Source organism: Syngnathoides biaculeatus, chromosome 8 (genome assembly GCF_019802595.1).
Source record: "Syngnathoides biaculeatus isolate LvHL_M chromosome 8, ASM1980259v1, whole genome shotgun sequence".
In the NCBI taxonomy this organism is placed as follows: Eukaryota; Metazoa; Chordata; class Actinopteri; order Syngnathiformes; family Syngnathidae; genus Syngnathoides; species Syngnathoides biaculeatus.
In genome coordinates, this window is record NC_084647.1 from 8,666,246 (window position 1) to 8,681,378 (window position 15,133).

The 15,133-nt window shown below is 46.4% G+C and overlaps 2 protein-coding genes across 7 annotated transcripts in view; both read left to right on the forward strand.

Moving 5' to 3' along the window:
* LOC133504932 (uncharacterized) overlaps positions 1-15,133 on the forward strand; it is a 38,244-nt gene that overhangs the window by 15,539 nt on the left and 7,572 nt on the right. The window contains exons 11-17 of the mRNA XM_061827674.1: positions 5,816-5,917; positions 6,427-6,601; positions 6,935-6,984; positions 8,390-8,570; positions 9,536-10,275; positions 11,713-11,817; positions 12,797-13,047. Of these exons, the coding sequence (XP_061683658.1) occupies positions 5,816-5,917; positions 6,427-6,601; positions 6,935-6,984; positions 8,390-8,570; positions 9,536-10,275; positions 11,713-11,817; positions 12,797-13,047 (1,604 nt within the window). The remainder of the gene's footprint in view (positions 1-5,815; positions 5,918-6,426; positions 6,602-6,934; positions 6,985-8,389; positions 8,571-9,535; positions 10,276-11,712; positions 11,818-12,796; positions 13,048-15,133) is intronic.
* On the forward strand, positions 3,785-14,871 carry LOC133504583 (zinc finger protein ZFP2-like). Of its 6 annotated transcripts, none has more exons than XM_061826981.1 (10): positions 3,785-4,064; positions 5,816-5,917; positions 6,427-6,601; positions 6,935-6,984; positions 7,857-7,958; positions 8,040-8,072; positions 8,390-8,570; positions 9,536-10,275; positions 11,713-11,817; positions 12,797-14,871. In XM_061826981.1, exons 1-10 carry the CDS (start codon positions 3,933-3,935, stop codon positions 13,061-13,063), a joined length of 1,887 nt encoding a protein of 628 aa, XP_061682965.1. In that variant the 5' UTR covers positions 3,785-3,932; the 3' UTR covers positions 13,064-14,871. The 6 variants fall into 6 exon arrangements, with proteins under 6 accessions (XP_061682965.1, XP_061682967.1, XP_061682963.1 ...); XM_061826983.1 differs by having other exon boundaries at positions 7,857-7,925; positions 12,797-14,867; XM_061826979.1 differs by having other exon boundaries at positions 7,812-7,958; positions 12,797-14,864.

Here is a 15,133-nt window from a genome sequence, read left to right on the forward strand (position 1 = left end):
TAATGGCTCCCCTATCTGCTCTTATGGCATGAGGACTGTGGACTTGTGTTTCGGGAGTCAGCGCTTCACATGGGACTTTGTCACTGCGGATGTCTCATTCCCTCTCCTCGGCGCTGATTTTTTTTTGCCCACGGGCTGCTGGTGGATGTTAAGAGGGGCCGTCTGGTGGATGCACTGACTTTTTCCACGGTCGCCTGCGTCCGCAATGAGGCGACTTATGGTGGTCTCTCCAGTTCGCTATCGGACGGCACCAAGTACCAACTCCTCCTTGGTGAGTTCCCTGCCTTGACACGGCCCACTTTCTCCTCTACCACGACTAAACATGGGGTCGAGCACCACATTGAGACCAAGGGCCCCCCGATCCACGCGAGGGCCCGACGGCTTGATCCCGAGAAGCTAGCAGTCGCTAAGTCCGAGTTTGCCAACATGGAGCGTCTGGGCATCGTCCGCCGCTCGGATAGCCCGTGGGCCTCACCACTACACATCGTCCCTAAACCGAGTGGTGGGTGGCGACCGTGTGGTGACTACCGCCGCCTTAACGACGCCACTACGCCCGACCGCTACCCTGTTCCACACATTCAGGACTTCTCAGCCCACCTGGCAGGCAAAATCTTGTTCTCCAAGGTCGACCTGGTGCGCGGGTATCACCAGGTTCCCGTGCACCCCTCAGACGTTCCCAAGACAGCTGTAATCACTCCGTTTGGACTGTTCGAGTTTCTGAGGATGCCGTTTGGTCTTAAAAACGCGGCACAATCTTTCCAGCGTTTAATGGATTCTGTGCTCAGGGACTTGCCATTTGTGTTCGTCTATTTGGATGACATCCTCGTCGCCAGCTCCTCGGAGGATGAACATCTGATGCACCTCCGCGACCTCTTCGCAAGACTTGAGCAGCATGGCCTGATCATCAACCCGGCAAAGTGTGTTTTCGGGGTGCCCTCTATCCAGTTCCTCGGGCACCTCATAGACAAGAACGGCGCCGCCCCCCTTCCGGCAAAGGTGGAGGCCGTCTCCGCTTTTCCCCGACCTCGCTCGGCTCGGGGCCTCCGGGAGTTCCTGGGGATGGTGACTTTCTACCACCGGTTCATCCGCCGGGCGGCCCACATCATGCGCCCGCTCTATGAGGCTCTTAAAGACAAGGCCCCCAACCGGGACGTTGAATGGACGGCCGAGAGGATGGAAGCCTTCGAGGCTACGAAGGCCGCACTGAGTCGTGCCGCTATGCTGGCTCACCCGACCCACGGGGCCCCTGTCGCTCTCACTACCGATGCATCGGACTACGCTGTTGGAGCCGTATTCGAACAGTGGGTCGGCGGCGCCTGGCAACCGCTTGCCTTTTTCAGCCGTCAGCTGGTCCCCAGGGAGCGCAAATACAGCACGTTCGATAGAGAGCTCCTCGGCCTCTGGCTGGCGATCCGCCACTTCCGCTCCCTATTGGAAGGCCGTGAGTTCACGGCATATGTGGACCATAAACCCCTCACTTTCGCCATGTCCAAGGTGGCCGAGCCGTGGTCCGCCCGCCAGCAACGCCAACTGTCGTTCATCTCTGAGTACACTACGGACATCCAACACATCGCCGGCAAATCCAATGTGGTCGCGGACTGCCTCTCCAGGGCGGTCGTCGGCACTGTGCATCTGGGTCTCGACTACTCCCGCATGAGCGCAGACCAGGCCTCGGACCACGGGGTGCAGGCCCTCAAGACTTCTGACACGGGTTTGCGCCTGGAGGAAGTCGCGGTTGGTGACTCAGGCGTCAGGTTGCTGTGCGACCTCTCGGCTGACCAGCCTCGGCCGCTGGTCCCTGCAAACTGGCGAAGAGCTGTTTTCGAGGCGGTCCACAACCTCTCCCACCCCGGAAGGAAACCGTCCGTGAGGCTGGTGGCCCAGAAGTTCGTGTGGCGCGGCCTCAAGAAAGATGTGCAGGCCTGGGTCGACTCGTGCGTGGCCTGTCAGCGGGCTAAGGTGCATCGCCACACAAAAGCCCCCTTGGAGCCCTTTGCTGTCCCCGAGAGGAGGTTTGACCACGTCAACGTTGACTTGGTAGGTCCACTTCCTCCCTCGCACGGATTCACCTACTTGCTCACCATGGTGGACAGGACGACCCGCTGGCCCGAAGCCGTTCCCCTCTCCTCGACAACGTCGTCAGACGTGGCCCGGGCGTTCATCGGCACGTGGGTTGCACGCTTCGGGACACCGTGCGACCTTTCTTCAGATCGTGGCCCTCAGTTTACCTCTGAACTCTGGAACGCAGTCGCTGAGAGTTTGGGGGTCAAGCTGCACCGCACTACCGCCTATCACCCCCAGGCGAACGGTCTTTGCGAGCGGTTCCACCGCTCCATGAAAGCAGCCCTGCGTGCCGGCTTGACGGACGGCAACTGGTTGGATAAGCTCCCGTGGGTCATGCTCGGCCTCAGGTGCGCCCCCAAGGAGGACCTGTTGTCCTCATCCGCCGAACTCGTCTACGGCCAGCCACTGCGGGTCCCCGGCGAATTCATCCCGGACGCCACAGCGCCCTGGTCCGCAGCCAGGCAACGGTCCTCCCTGCTGGAGGCCGCAAAAGGGTTTGCGCCGGTTCCCACGTCGCAACATGGCACCCCAGCTGCCCGGCTGCCCCGTCACCTGCGCTCTGCGGATTTTGTGTTTGTTCGTCATGACGCCCACCGTGGACCTCTCCGCCCCCCATACGACGGGCCGTTCAGGGTCCTGGAGCACGGGGATAAGAGCCTGCTCGTGGACATTGGCGGCAGACCCGAGACTGTTTCCGTGGACAGGGTCAAACCCGCGCACCTGGACATTGCCCAGCCTTTGGGGTTGGCCCTCCCCCCGCGTCGGGGTCGTCCCCCTTTGCCCTGTGCCCCTGCGCCCGCCGGGGTACCCTTGACCCCGCCTGAGCCCTTGTCCCGTGACTCAATGGACAGTGCGGCCCCGCCCCCATCGGCCCCTACAGTGCACACTCGCCGGGGTCGGGTCATCATCCCTCCACGGCACAAGGATTTTGACTATGGGTGAATTCTGGGGGGGCTTGTGTGGTGTTTACATAATTCACCCGCGGGACCTCGAGTTGGGGTGCGGGGTTCCGCACGGACTGTTTTTGTTGTTGCGCTTCCGGAGGAAAGGTTAACAGAGTTCCCGCCGTTATGCGAGTAGTTTGGTGATGTCGAACAATAAAGCAAGTTCTGTTTCTGTGTCCGACACTCCGCCTCCGACTCCTTTTCTCCGGCGCTACATGTATTTATTTTATTTTATTTATTTTTTTTTTAAAGAAGAGCAAGTGATCTCCCATCCAAGTACTAACCAGGACCGACACTCCCCAGCTTCTGAGATCGGGCCTGCCACATTCATCGTGAGAATTGCAAATATACTGCCGACTTATCCCCAGACACCCCAACTTCTCTTCCTCCTCGAAATTCTCATAGTTGATGGACTCAAAACTGGCAGGTAGAAAAATAGGTCCGCCGTCCAGGCTTCTGCTCTTAAGACAGCTGATCAAATGCTAAATATGCTGACTGGACAAGTCAAATGGTTTGTATAAATTCCAATATGTACAGTTCTGTATGTTGTATCTTCAGTTTTATTTTCTGTCATGATATTTGGGACTGTGTCTGCAATAAAAATTACGACTGCCAAAATAGTTTTTTTTTGTTCGCCGATAGCTTTTTTAAATCTCTTGCTTGTATAAATTTTGAATCCACGGATTAATGTAGAACTTTATTCTTATAACTGAGCGCGAATAAGGCGTTTTATTTTATTTTTAAAACCATTCCATTTCCCGCCGTTCAAACGCCATCGAAGAAGAATCAAACGCAACGTCACTTCCTGTAATCTGAAAAGCGTGCGTCGTTACGGTTTTGAGTTTAACATGGTCCCGTAAAAGAACTCTCTTGAGCTTTCACGTGCGTTAAAAGTAGTTTTCCCCTCCGCCACTTACAGATGAAATGGCGAACTTTGAGGCGCAAGCGACATCCATTTTGGAGCTAATGGCGAACAAGGCTGTGGTTGAAATGTGCAAAGTTTTCTCCGACACGACGGGCGAGGACGACATCATTCAGCTTTCATTGCCGCTTGAAGTACTTTTTCCAACTTATTCTATTCATGTTCTCAATTTGTCATTGTGGGGGGATTTGCTTGGCGCCTTCCCGCCTGGCCTGACTTGTCGCAGGACTGGAGGAGTTAGCTCGTTAGCTGCTGAATGTAGCGTCGAGGTTAACTGACGGGTGAACCCGTCGGACGTTAAATGCATAGTCGAATAAAGTACTTCGTTATTATTATTGCTTATGAACAATCCGCGTGTGGTTGCCAATTTGTGTTGGGACAGTCTCGTTGTGTGTCTACAACTTAGCCCGTCTGCCACGTTATGGACCAGTTTAATAAACTACATACGTTTTCTTATTCAACTATGGTGTAATCAAATACGTGTTCACGTGACATGTAATTATGCCATCACTACCATGCAGGACGGTCTGACAAGTTCTCCCATAACCTGCTCACTCTTTTTTGGAAATGTTCACTCGAATAACCTTTTCACCACGTCACTGGTTCTTCACAAACCTCGACATGACATTCGTCCAGTGCAAAGATAGCGAGAAAACAGGGATGTAGGAAAACCCAAATTATTAGGTCATTTCTCAAGGGGGCTTATAGGTGTAGCATTATAACATTTATGTTTACCTGTAGGTGTATAATTTAAGGCAGACCTGAAAGACAGTGCTTTTTTTTTTTTTGTCACGTGAAAGTCAAAGCGGGGGAAAAAATTGTGGACTTGCACAAGTCCGCTTCATCCTTTGGTGCAACTTTCAGATGGCTGAAGGCGCCACGTTCATCCGGCAAGTGTAAACACCATGGGAATGTCTAGCCGTCACGCCGCTTAAGAGAGGAGACAAGGTTCCTAGTCCTTATCCATAGTTCAATGACCAGCGAATGTATTGACACGGGTTGAAAGGCGACACCGCCGGGAAGAGTCCATTTCTCCAAAAGAAGCATAAAAAATGCACACCTACCCCATACCTTCATTTTCGGTGACTTGTTCTGATGGGAAGCTTAACAGTTTGGCCAAAATGAGCCAAGTCGGTATTTTGTAGTTGCCACCACAAAGCCCTGATCTCAATCTTATTGAAAATCTATGAGGGCACCTGAAAGGAACGCGGGTTCGAAAGGCAGCATGCAAACTTGGCTCGGTTACGTCAATTCTGTCAGGATTGATGGGCCAAAATACCTGGCAGTCATTTTGAGAATAGATGTGGAAATAACCAAAAGCTTTTAACCCGAGTCCTACACTTTAGAGCTGGGCTCAGCAACCTTTTTGAGGCTGACGGCAATTCATGAGCACCGATCGTATGTAGGGCTACGTGACCTGTTTGCGGCAAATTTCAGACTCGGCTCATTCCATCAAATAGTTTTGTTTTAATTTATTGTAGTAAATGACATTACAGGTATTTTAAACTTGAATTCACGTACGCAGGTCAGATTCAGAATTCAAAGCACAAATATTAGTAACAATTTGTGGCTTACGGTATTTTTAGAACATACCTCGCGGGCGCCATGTTGGTGACCCCTGCTTTAGAGGTCGTAGTACCAAATACTAACGAAAAGTGCATCAGCTTCTGATTTACAAGAAAATAATGGAAATCCTCTTTCTTCTGGCACCTAGAAAATCAAAATAATTTTGGTAATCTTAATTGACCTAATGCAGACCAAGATTTGTCTGAATTCATGTCATAGTGAGGACTAAAAATTGTATATTTTTACATAGTGTATAAACCTCTGGTTTCAACTGAACACTTAATATGAATTTTATATTGAATCTGTTGTCTCCCATCAGCTGATTCATCACGTCAACACCTTCATGACGTTGCTGGCTCAAGAGGCCGTCGACAACATCTGCCAGCTTTTCCAACAATATTCTTCTCCGCTGCATGTGCAGGTGTGTCACTGACGTCAATATTTCATATTCATACCAATTATGTGCTATAGGGATTCACGCTGTGGTGTGTGTGTGGTAAATGCGTAGGGGTGGTCGGGTATACGTGGACGGGGAACTGTTCTATTTCGTGTCATTTGCATCTCCTGAATGAGGGATTGCAAGATTCGAAATTTGTCAACCTGCTCAGTTATTAAAATCCCACATTTAACCACTTCTGAATTTGCTTTTATACACTGAAAATGTCAACTTGCAACAAAAACGTTCTTCTGTAAGGAGGGAGGAGGTGTTCCAATTCTGTCCAAGTGTTGAAAGGGTGCATTTGTCTTTAAATGGACGGGAACGACTACATTCATGTATGAAAATATGTTTTCTGTTCAGAACTCATTCCCTGTGATGTTCTGATTCTCTCCCAGAAGGCTTTTTTTTTTTGGTTTTGTTTTTTTTTTTTGTTTGTGTTTTGCTCGACTAATTGTGAATAGGAATAATTTGAACAAGATCTTACTGTGTAGGTGGCTGAAGGGGAGGCACAGCTGGAGGACCTGAAGGTGAAACTGGATGTGGCGGAGAAGGCGCTCAGTATGATGTTGCAAAACTCTTTGGCCCTGGTCGTGGAGGAGCAGGGCCACGAGCAGTTCGTGCAGGAAGGAGTCATAAACATGTTGGATGGAGTGACGGACGGCTCAGGTGACCACCACTTTTTCAACAATGTCAATCATCTTTTGACTGTGTCGCGTGGCCACTTTGTTGTGAATCCCCTGCTGTATCGTCGGTTACCGTTCGTGGCTAAGCGAGGATGAGCAGTTCAGAAAATGGATGGACAGATTAATAACTATAAATATGTAAAACTGGTAAAACGTTTTTTTTTTTTGCTTGGGGATTTTCACGAATTGCAGGTGGCTCACTGTAGACGTTTTTTCTTCCAATAGTAATGGAAGTTTAAAGTTGATGTTCAGCAATTTAAATGAAAACAAACAAGAAATGTTGTGACTAACTTCCTGACATGACTTTGGTTTGCAGCTCTGTCCTATGAGGTTGACAAGTCTACCGTCATTGACCTGACTTACGAGGTAACGCTACACTACCACACGCCTCTGGCATGTTCTCAGTGCTTGGTTATTTTTCAAACGCCACTGAGCAGTTTCGTCCCCGCATCTTAATAATTGTACCTTTTACAAAGATAACTGGAATGTCTCTCAGTAGACTGGATGACCACAAAAATTCTCTTTTAAGTTTTAAGGTGTAGGAGTGGTCTTAAAAAGGTCCTTAAAGTCTAATATCTCATTGAAATAGTCTTAAAATCAACCCTAAAAGTCTTAACTTTGATTTAAGTCATATATTGGGACTCTTAAAAAATGTCCAAGAAAGCCAGTGGTTTTAAAAAGCTGTGAAATTCATAACAAATAGCCTCAAAGAATGGAAATGAAAATGTTCTTAAAATCGTAAAACATCGCATTTCATTAATAGTCCTGTTACAGAGTCATATATACGTGTGTGTGTGTGTTTGTTTTTATGGCTAACAGTGGTAAAAATCCTTAAATTTGGTTAACTGAAGTGGTCTTAAATTGGTTCGAATCCAGAGTTAAGGTGGTCTTAAAACATGTTACAAAACCTTACGTTGGATCGAAAGGCTGAAATCAGATTTAAAAAAAAAAAAAAAGTTTCTAAAATCGTATTTGTGGCCTTAATGTCCTAAATGGTCTTAATTTATATCTGTGGTCTTTTGAAAGCGCTAAATTTGATCAAAAAATGTCTTTGAATTTGATTCAAGCGACTTTAAAAACAGAATATCGGTGACAAGTTCAGTCACAAATTTACAACCAAGTAGTTCTCATTGTCAATCTAATGTGAGCGTTACTAATGTATGATTAAACATTTCTGACCTTTCGAATGCTAGGACAACTTCCTCGAAGTACCGACACAGGACATCTTTGTTCAGCAGATGGTGTGCGATTCTGCCCAGCAGGAATTTAACACGGACCCCGCTGACCACGATGCGCAAGTCTATCAGGTTGTGACTCATATCAGCAGCATGTGTGTGTGTGTATATATATATATATATATATATTTTTTATTTTATTTTTTGAAACTTTTATTTATTAATTGAATTTGCATATCTGAACAGGTAGAGAATTGGTTCCTAACCACTGCTGGAAAGGTATTCTTATTGTACAATATGATATGTTTTTGTTAATCTATCAATGCCAGTGTTGGTGGTGGCACACAGAACAATTACAAACTTTTTCACGAGACGACACATGGTGCATAATTAACCCGCGCATCTACTCGTTGTCACACATTCCGGTGAAACCGTCGTGACTTTATGATGGGGTATATTTGGACAACCAACCCCAAAGAAATTTTCGTCTTCCTTTCAGTTCGGTACATCCGCCGGAAGGATCCAGGCGCCCGTTATTCACAAAAATTCTGAAATATTCTATTGACTAAAGGATCCTTTAACCCTTGTCTCTGCAGGAGCCAGAAGATGCCGGCAGCGCCAGCCAGGCAGGTCAAGCCCAAAGTACCGAGCCGGCCGCCAAGGAGCCCGGACCCCTCCAAACAGTACGACACTCAGAGAAGAGCTTCCTGTGCTCAGTGTGCGGTTCTGGCTTCCCCCTCCAGCGCAGCCTCAACGTGCACATGCGGCAGCATACGGGTCAGTGGGTGGCTTTCATTTTCACATCATGGTCGGAAAGGTCCCACGATATTACATTTGATTAGAAAAGGCCTCTTTAAAATACCGTCATTTCTTCTGGATTGTGCGCAAAAGTTTCCAAAAATATTTTCAAAAAGTCCATAGATCATATCACAGTATATTTAGTATAGATTAAAAATGAAAAGAAAATCACATCGTAAAGTTATTTACAGGTAAAAGTTATGTTACACATTTGTGCGTTACGCCGCCAACCTGAGATTCCTGACTCGCTTGCTGAAGTTTGCCGTTTTACGATTGTTAGTGTAGCATATCTTTTTGCCCGCACACCAAACGTCGGAAACGGCTGCCCGTGAATTCGTTTCAACTTAAACTAAGTCAAAAAAAAGTCGACTGCAAGGGCTGGTTATGCAGCCGCTTTGAAAGGAAACGTGTCAAACGGCGCGGCAGTTCGACGCTGCTGAATCGAATGTGAGATTGGGGAAGAAGACGAGAAAGAAAATGAGACGTGGGAGAGTTGTGCACTTCCCACAGATGGACGAAGAGCTGCGAATAGGTTGTAGCCCAATCGCAGGGCAAGAGGCTGCGCCATTAGCGCTGCGGACCTTCGCCTCCAAGTGCTGACAATAATGAGGACTAAAGGGAACCAAGACTCTTAGATTTAAAACAAAAACAAACAAACAAAACGTTTCCTCAACTGGGTGACGTCAGAGAGACTAATTGAATTTCCAATCCGTTCTTTGAAAAGGGGGAGAAAAAGGATTCGCTTGCCAAACAAAGTCACACCGCACAAAAGTTGGTGAATGTCTGGATTTGAATTCAAAGTCCCTAAAAAAAAAAAAAACGTTTGATCAAAGTGTATAAAAGGGCTCAAAAGAGGAAAATCTGAACACTGAACTGGCTCAAGTCCAGAGGCACCCTCGTTTGTCGAATCTTGGTACAATTTCCTAACCCTCGTCGTTTTTCAGGAAAGCGTGCTCACACGTGCGACAAGTGCGGGAAGGGCTTCACGCTCAAGCAGATCCTGATGGACCACCAACGATTGCACAGCAAGGAGCGACCCTTCAAGTGCACGCAGTGTGACAAGAGCTTCTACCGAGCCAAAGGCCGCAAGAACCACCAGCGCCTGCACGCCGTCCGCCAACCCGTCGAGCACCGTTGCCCCATTTGCAACAAGAGCTTCAGTCACCAATGCAACCTGCAGCGCCACCTGCGCATCCACACGGGCGAGAAGCCTTTCGGTTGCGACACGTGCGGCAAGACCTTCAACCAGGCCGACACGCTCAAGAGTCACCAGAGGATTCACACGGGCGAGCGCCCGTTCAAGTGCGACACCTGCGGGAAGAGCTTCACCCAGAAGGGGGCCTTGAAGACTCACTCCAGCGGGGCGTCGCTGGCGTGCGTGGCCTGCGGCGCCACGGCCCCGTGCACGGACGCAATGCACAGCCACATGCAAGCCCACGCCGAGGCCATGCCGTGCGCCTGCACGCTCTGTGACCAGGTGCTGACCACCGTGGCGCAGTTGACCGCCCACCAGCAGAACCACCAAATCGCCAGCCGGGCGCACGGCTGCACCATCTGCGGCAAGAGGTTCATGACGGCCAGCTACCTGAAGATACACACCAGGTTGCACAGCGGAGTCAAGCCCTACTCCTGCGACATCTGCCTTCGCAGTTTCTCGCAGCTCACCAGCCTCAAGTGGCACAAGGTACACTTTTTTTTTTTTTTCTTTTTTTTGGGCGGGGGGGATTCAAAAAAGGTTTCATTGATGTTCCTTTTGATTCTAAACGTTTGTAAAGGAAAGGGCATTACTGTTGCGTAGTCGATGGACTACAACAATTAGATTTCATGAGGGCCCGACTGTCAGCCACTGATTTTTATTTCACACTTTTCGGGTGCTTTGAGATCCCGATTGGCTGGCGAACAGTCGAAGGTGTACAATACACCACAGAGTATCACCTGAAGTCGACCGGGAGGGGCTCCGCTTTGCCCGCGACGCTAAAAACAATACGCTGGATAGAAAATACATGGACGGCTCGCCTCCGAAAAAGTATTACTCTTGAGCCTCAAAACCTCCTAAAATGGCTTAAATTGGGGGGGGGGTCTTTAGAAGGTCCCCAAAGTCTTGGAATCAGAATCAGCTTTATTGGCCAAGTGTGTAAAAACACACAAGGAATTTTTCTCCAGCAGTCGGTGCTGCCCTGGTACGGCATTCAGAACAAAGAACAAGACAGTTCTGTTTCGAGCGCCGCTGTCAAACTCAAGGCCCGGGGGCCAGATCAGGCCCGCCGCATGATTTGATGTGCCCTGCGGAGGCAAATCATGTGTATCAATTTTTTTTTTTTGTTCAAATCTGTACCAAAATTTGTAATTGTCACATCATAAATGGTAACGTTGAGCTTTTACAAGCATTTTTGTGTGTAATAGTTGGAAGAACCCCTTACCCTTGATTTCTGATTCCAAAAGTAGTTCATAAAACTCATGTGTAAATATGATGAGGTGGTTAAAGTTTTTTTTTTTTTTTAATGGTTTCACAGCCACAACGGCCCTCTGAGGGAAACCGCAAGTACAATGTGGCCCGTGACAAAAATGAGTTTGACTCCCCTGGTTTTTAGGATCTGTTCCTTATAATAGTCGTGCAAGACGTAAAATCTTATTCGTTTGGAACAGGTTGGAACAGGAGATGAGCGTTTCAAGGTCCCACATTGTGTTAAGTTTGTACAGGGTGCCCTTTTTACCCGTTTGCGGTTCCCGTTCTCGACCAGTGCAATGAAAGTGGTGCAAAGGGAGCGGTTTCAAGTGACCAATCATTTGATAATCTACAAAATAGTACTTCGAATGCTGATTGGACCAGCAGGATGTGAGCGAGCGTCCTAACATGGCGCAAGGCGGAAGAATAGCAGGTTTGCTGATCAAGATTGCCGGAGGGAAAAACTGTTTGAATGCCTGCTACTTTGGACCTTTATCGGTCCGTCTCGACCGTCCAATGTGGTCCAAGTGGTTTTCCAAGGGTCTAATGAGTCTTTCACTTTCACCAAAGTCACTGAAGTCTTTTTACATGGGAGTGGGGATGGGAGGTATATTTCGTTCGTCCATCGCAACCCACGTCCTGTACAAGAAGACTTGTTTTCTCTCACTTCTCCAGGAAGAGCACATTGGCGAGAAGCCGTTCTGCTGCGACATCTGCGGGAAGTTTTTTAGCAGCATGAGCATCCTGACCTGCCACCAGCGCAGCCACGCGATTGAGAAGGTAAAAAACTACATGAAATGCAACAAAATGTCTGACCATAAACGCGCCCAAAAAGTATTACATTCTAAAAAGGTTTAAATTTGCTAAGTGTGTTCTTAACGAAGACACGAGAATTTGGATTTCATCAAATTGATCTTCAAAACATCACACAAAGGCTCACAATTGGCAAAATTGCGCCTGAACGATATTATAGCCGATCGTGGTGGTCACCACCTTCCAATCACGGCGGGGCAAATGGCTCCGGGGGCTTGCCGTCGAGCAGAGAAATGTTTTTCCAATGAGTGAACGTGAAAGCAGTGTTGCCGTGGAGACGTTTATTCATAGTTTTGCATACAACTTGTTTGTACCAGCGTCCTTGTTTATCTTATTTTGTGTTAAAAAATGAAAGCGGGGGCCGGAGGACCGAGTGCGTTGAGCTGATGGCGGTAGAAAAGAAGATTTTTTTTTTTTTTTTTTTTTTTGGGATAATTTAAATGGTGATATGTAGAAAATGCCGTCAAACCTCAGCCAGACTTTGCCTCCAGCGCCCCTGGCATAAATTGAGTTGGAGACCTCTGCTCTAAACCTTATCAGAAGGTCCTTAGAAGTCTTGCTTTTGATTTATGGCCGTTTTTACTAAACTTCTCAAATTTGATCAAAGTGGTCTTTCAATGGATTCGAAATTTTTTTACATTTCATCAATTGGTAAAAAACATGAGAAATGTCTTGCAATTTTGGAAAACCTTTAAAGGTCCCCTTCCATTTTGTATTTACATCAAATTTGTAAAATTTTTGATGTCCTTTTGCAAGATAATCTGGTTTTGAAAAAGCGAATGATGTTTGTTTTCACGCTATTATAGTCGGTCTTTTTTTGAACGTGGATTTTTTTTTTTTAAGTCTAACCTGGAGATTCTGTGTGTGGGCTTGAACGCGTGGACCGGCCCGCTCGGGCCGATGCCCCCGAAATAGCAAAAGACGGAAATGTCGTGCGTCTCTCCAGGGAGAGTACACGGGCGGGAAGCCGTACGCCTGCGAAACGTGCAACAAGCGCTTCAGCCACGCCCCCAACCTGATCCGCCACCGCCGCATCCACACGGGCGAGAAGCCGTACGTGTGCGACGTGTGCGGCCGCGGCTTCAACCAGAGCAACAGCCTGAAAGCCCACCAGCAAATCCACACGGGCCAGAAGAGATTCACGTGCGACCGTTGCGGCAAGGGCTTCTGCGACAAGAGGAACCTCAAGAACCACAAGTGCTCCTACTACTGACTGCGCCAGTCCTCGAACTCAATCCAATCCCACTGTGGGCCAATGGCTGCCCGTGCAGACGGAAGCCGTTCTTCGTACTGTTCAAGCCTTGGAAAAAAGCTCTCCGGTACTAATGGAGATGTCCACCGAGTTTACAAGATCAAAGACTTTTTTTTTTTTTTTTTTTTTTTTTTGGGTATCAACAAGGAACATTCTTGATTTTTCTCTTTCACGACAGAGAAACCACCTTTTATTTGAAGTACCGCTGGTTGTAGTTTTGCTCAGGAAGGAAGCGACGCAGTTTCGTACACACGTTTAACTGCCGTTTATGGAGCCCAAGGATCTATTTTTGGCAAATCTCACGCACACCACTACAAATGTCACCAAAAAAAAAAAAAAAAAAAACATGTATACTGAAGTAATGACGATTGTCTCGATTTACTCACTTGTGTTTATACCGTTTTAGTTGAACGCAAAGCTGTAATTCACGTGGTATGAATGGCAAATGGTGGAGGGGTATCTTGTAGAAGAGCCTTTCACTCTTTGCATGTCTCTATATTTTGATGATATAGATAGATGGATTGTTTTTAGTAAAAAAAAAAAAAATACCAGACCACTTGAGCAAAATGGGATCATTTCCAATGTCACACGTGCTGATCTCTCGTGAGAGAAAGTAGAACCACGTCAAAATGGAGCCGTGTCTTCATTAGCAGTAGCCAGTGCCGTTTTCTCCACGGGGTTGTGTTGTTTTTTCTGAGATAAATCATTACATTCTTAAAAATATCCCAGCATGTAAACTATGCATTAAATGTCTGGTTTGCTTATCAGTACTAGTTCTTAAAACTAGTGAGATCCTGTTGTTGGAATAATAAAAAAAAAAAGAAAATCGACATGCAGCTGTTGAAGAAAGTGTTTTGTAAATGCCTGGCGGTCCCACGTGACCGCTTTAGGAAGTGCTTCAGAATTTGACGCAATAATATTGACCACACGCATCAATCAGACAGCGCCATGAAAATATGGTTGTAGTTATGCCACTCACCAAGCAGACAACGACAAACAATACACGAGCTGCCATACTGGGTAATATCAGTAAATTATAATCGGGTTAAAAGCCCAATTTGGTCAATTAGTCTAATTCAAAACTCACGATGCACTATAGATTTATTTTTTAAATTTTATGGATGAGTATTACAGTAAATAAAATCAAAGCCTCTCAAAGCTAAAGTGTTATGTGACAAACTTATGAAACAATTTAATTTACTATTTTTTTTTTTAGGCGGGGATTTTCCCACTAGAAAAGTACATTTTTAAGTGTTCAAAGACTACAAGTATAGAAATTAATTAGCGACGCACTATAGACTTTTTTTTTTTAAAATTTCATGTATAATGAGTATTAGAGTAAATAAAATCAAAGCCTCTCGAAACTAGAGCGTAATGGGACAAATTAATTTAATTTATGAGTATTTTTATATATTTTTGAATTTAAACGGGGATTTTCCCACTTGAAAAGTACATTTTTAAGTGTTCAAAGACTACCTATGAGTATAGAAATTAATCGGGTTTTCAACCACATTCATTTTTTTTAAAACTATGACTCAGTATAATTATAATTTTGGAAAGAGTTACGCACACAATACGTTCAAACAATATTGCATTATTTCATGTCGACACAATATTTTGTCTTTTTTTCTGTCACGAGTCATTTCCATAAAGTAACTTCCATATTGTATGTAGCACATATGTGGCCAAATGCGTGTGATTATACACATAAACCAGCAGGTGGCGTCGTGTGCACATGAAAAAAAAAACAAGAAATGGACCATTAGAACCGGTGGCCTCAGTCTGATGATGAAGCATCACTAATTTGTCGTGTATGCGCGTACGAATAAAGTAAATTGATGTACGGATTAATCAAATGAAGTATAAATAAATAAAGATTTTCTTTTTGTACATTCCTATTCAACCAAAAGAGTTCGTATTTTGAAAGACCACGTGCTGAAAACGTCACTTCCGAGTCTTGAGGTTTTTTTTTTTTTCCCAGTCGGATGTGAGTCGATGCTCGATTTGGTTTTCCTGGCGGCTAACTTTTAA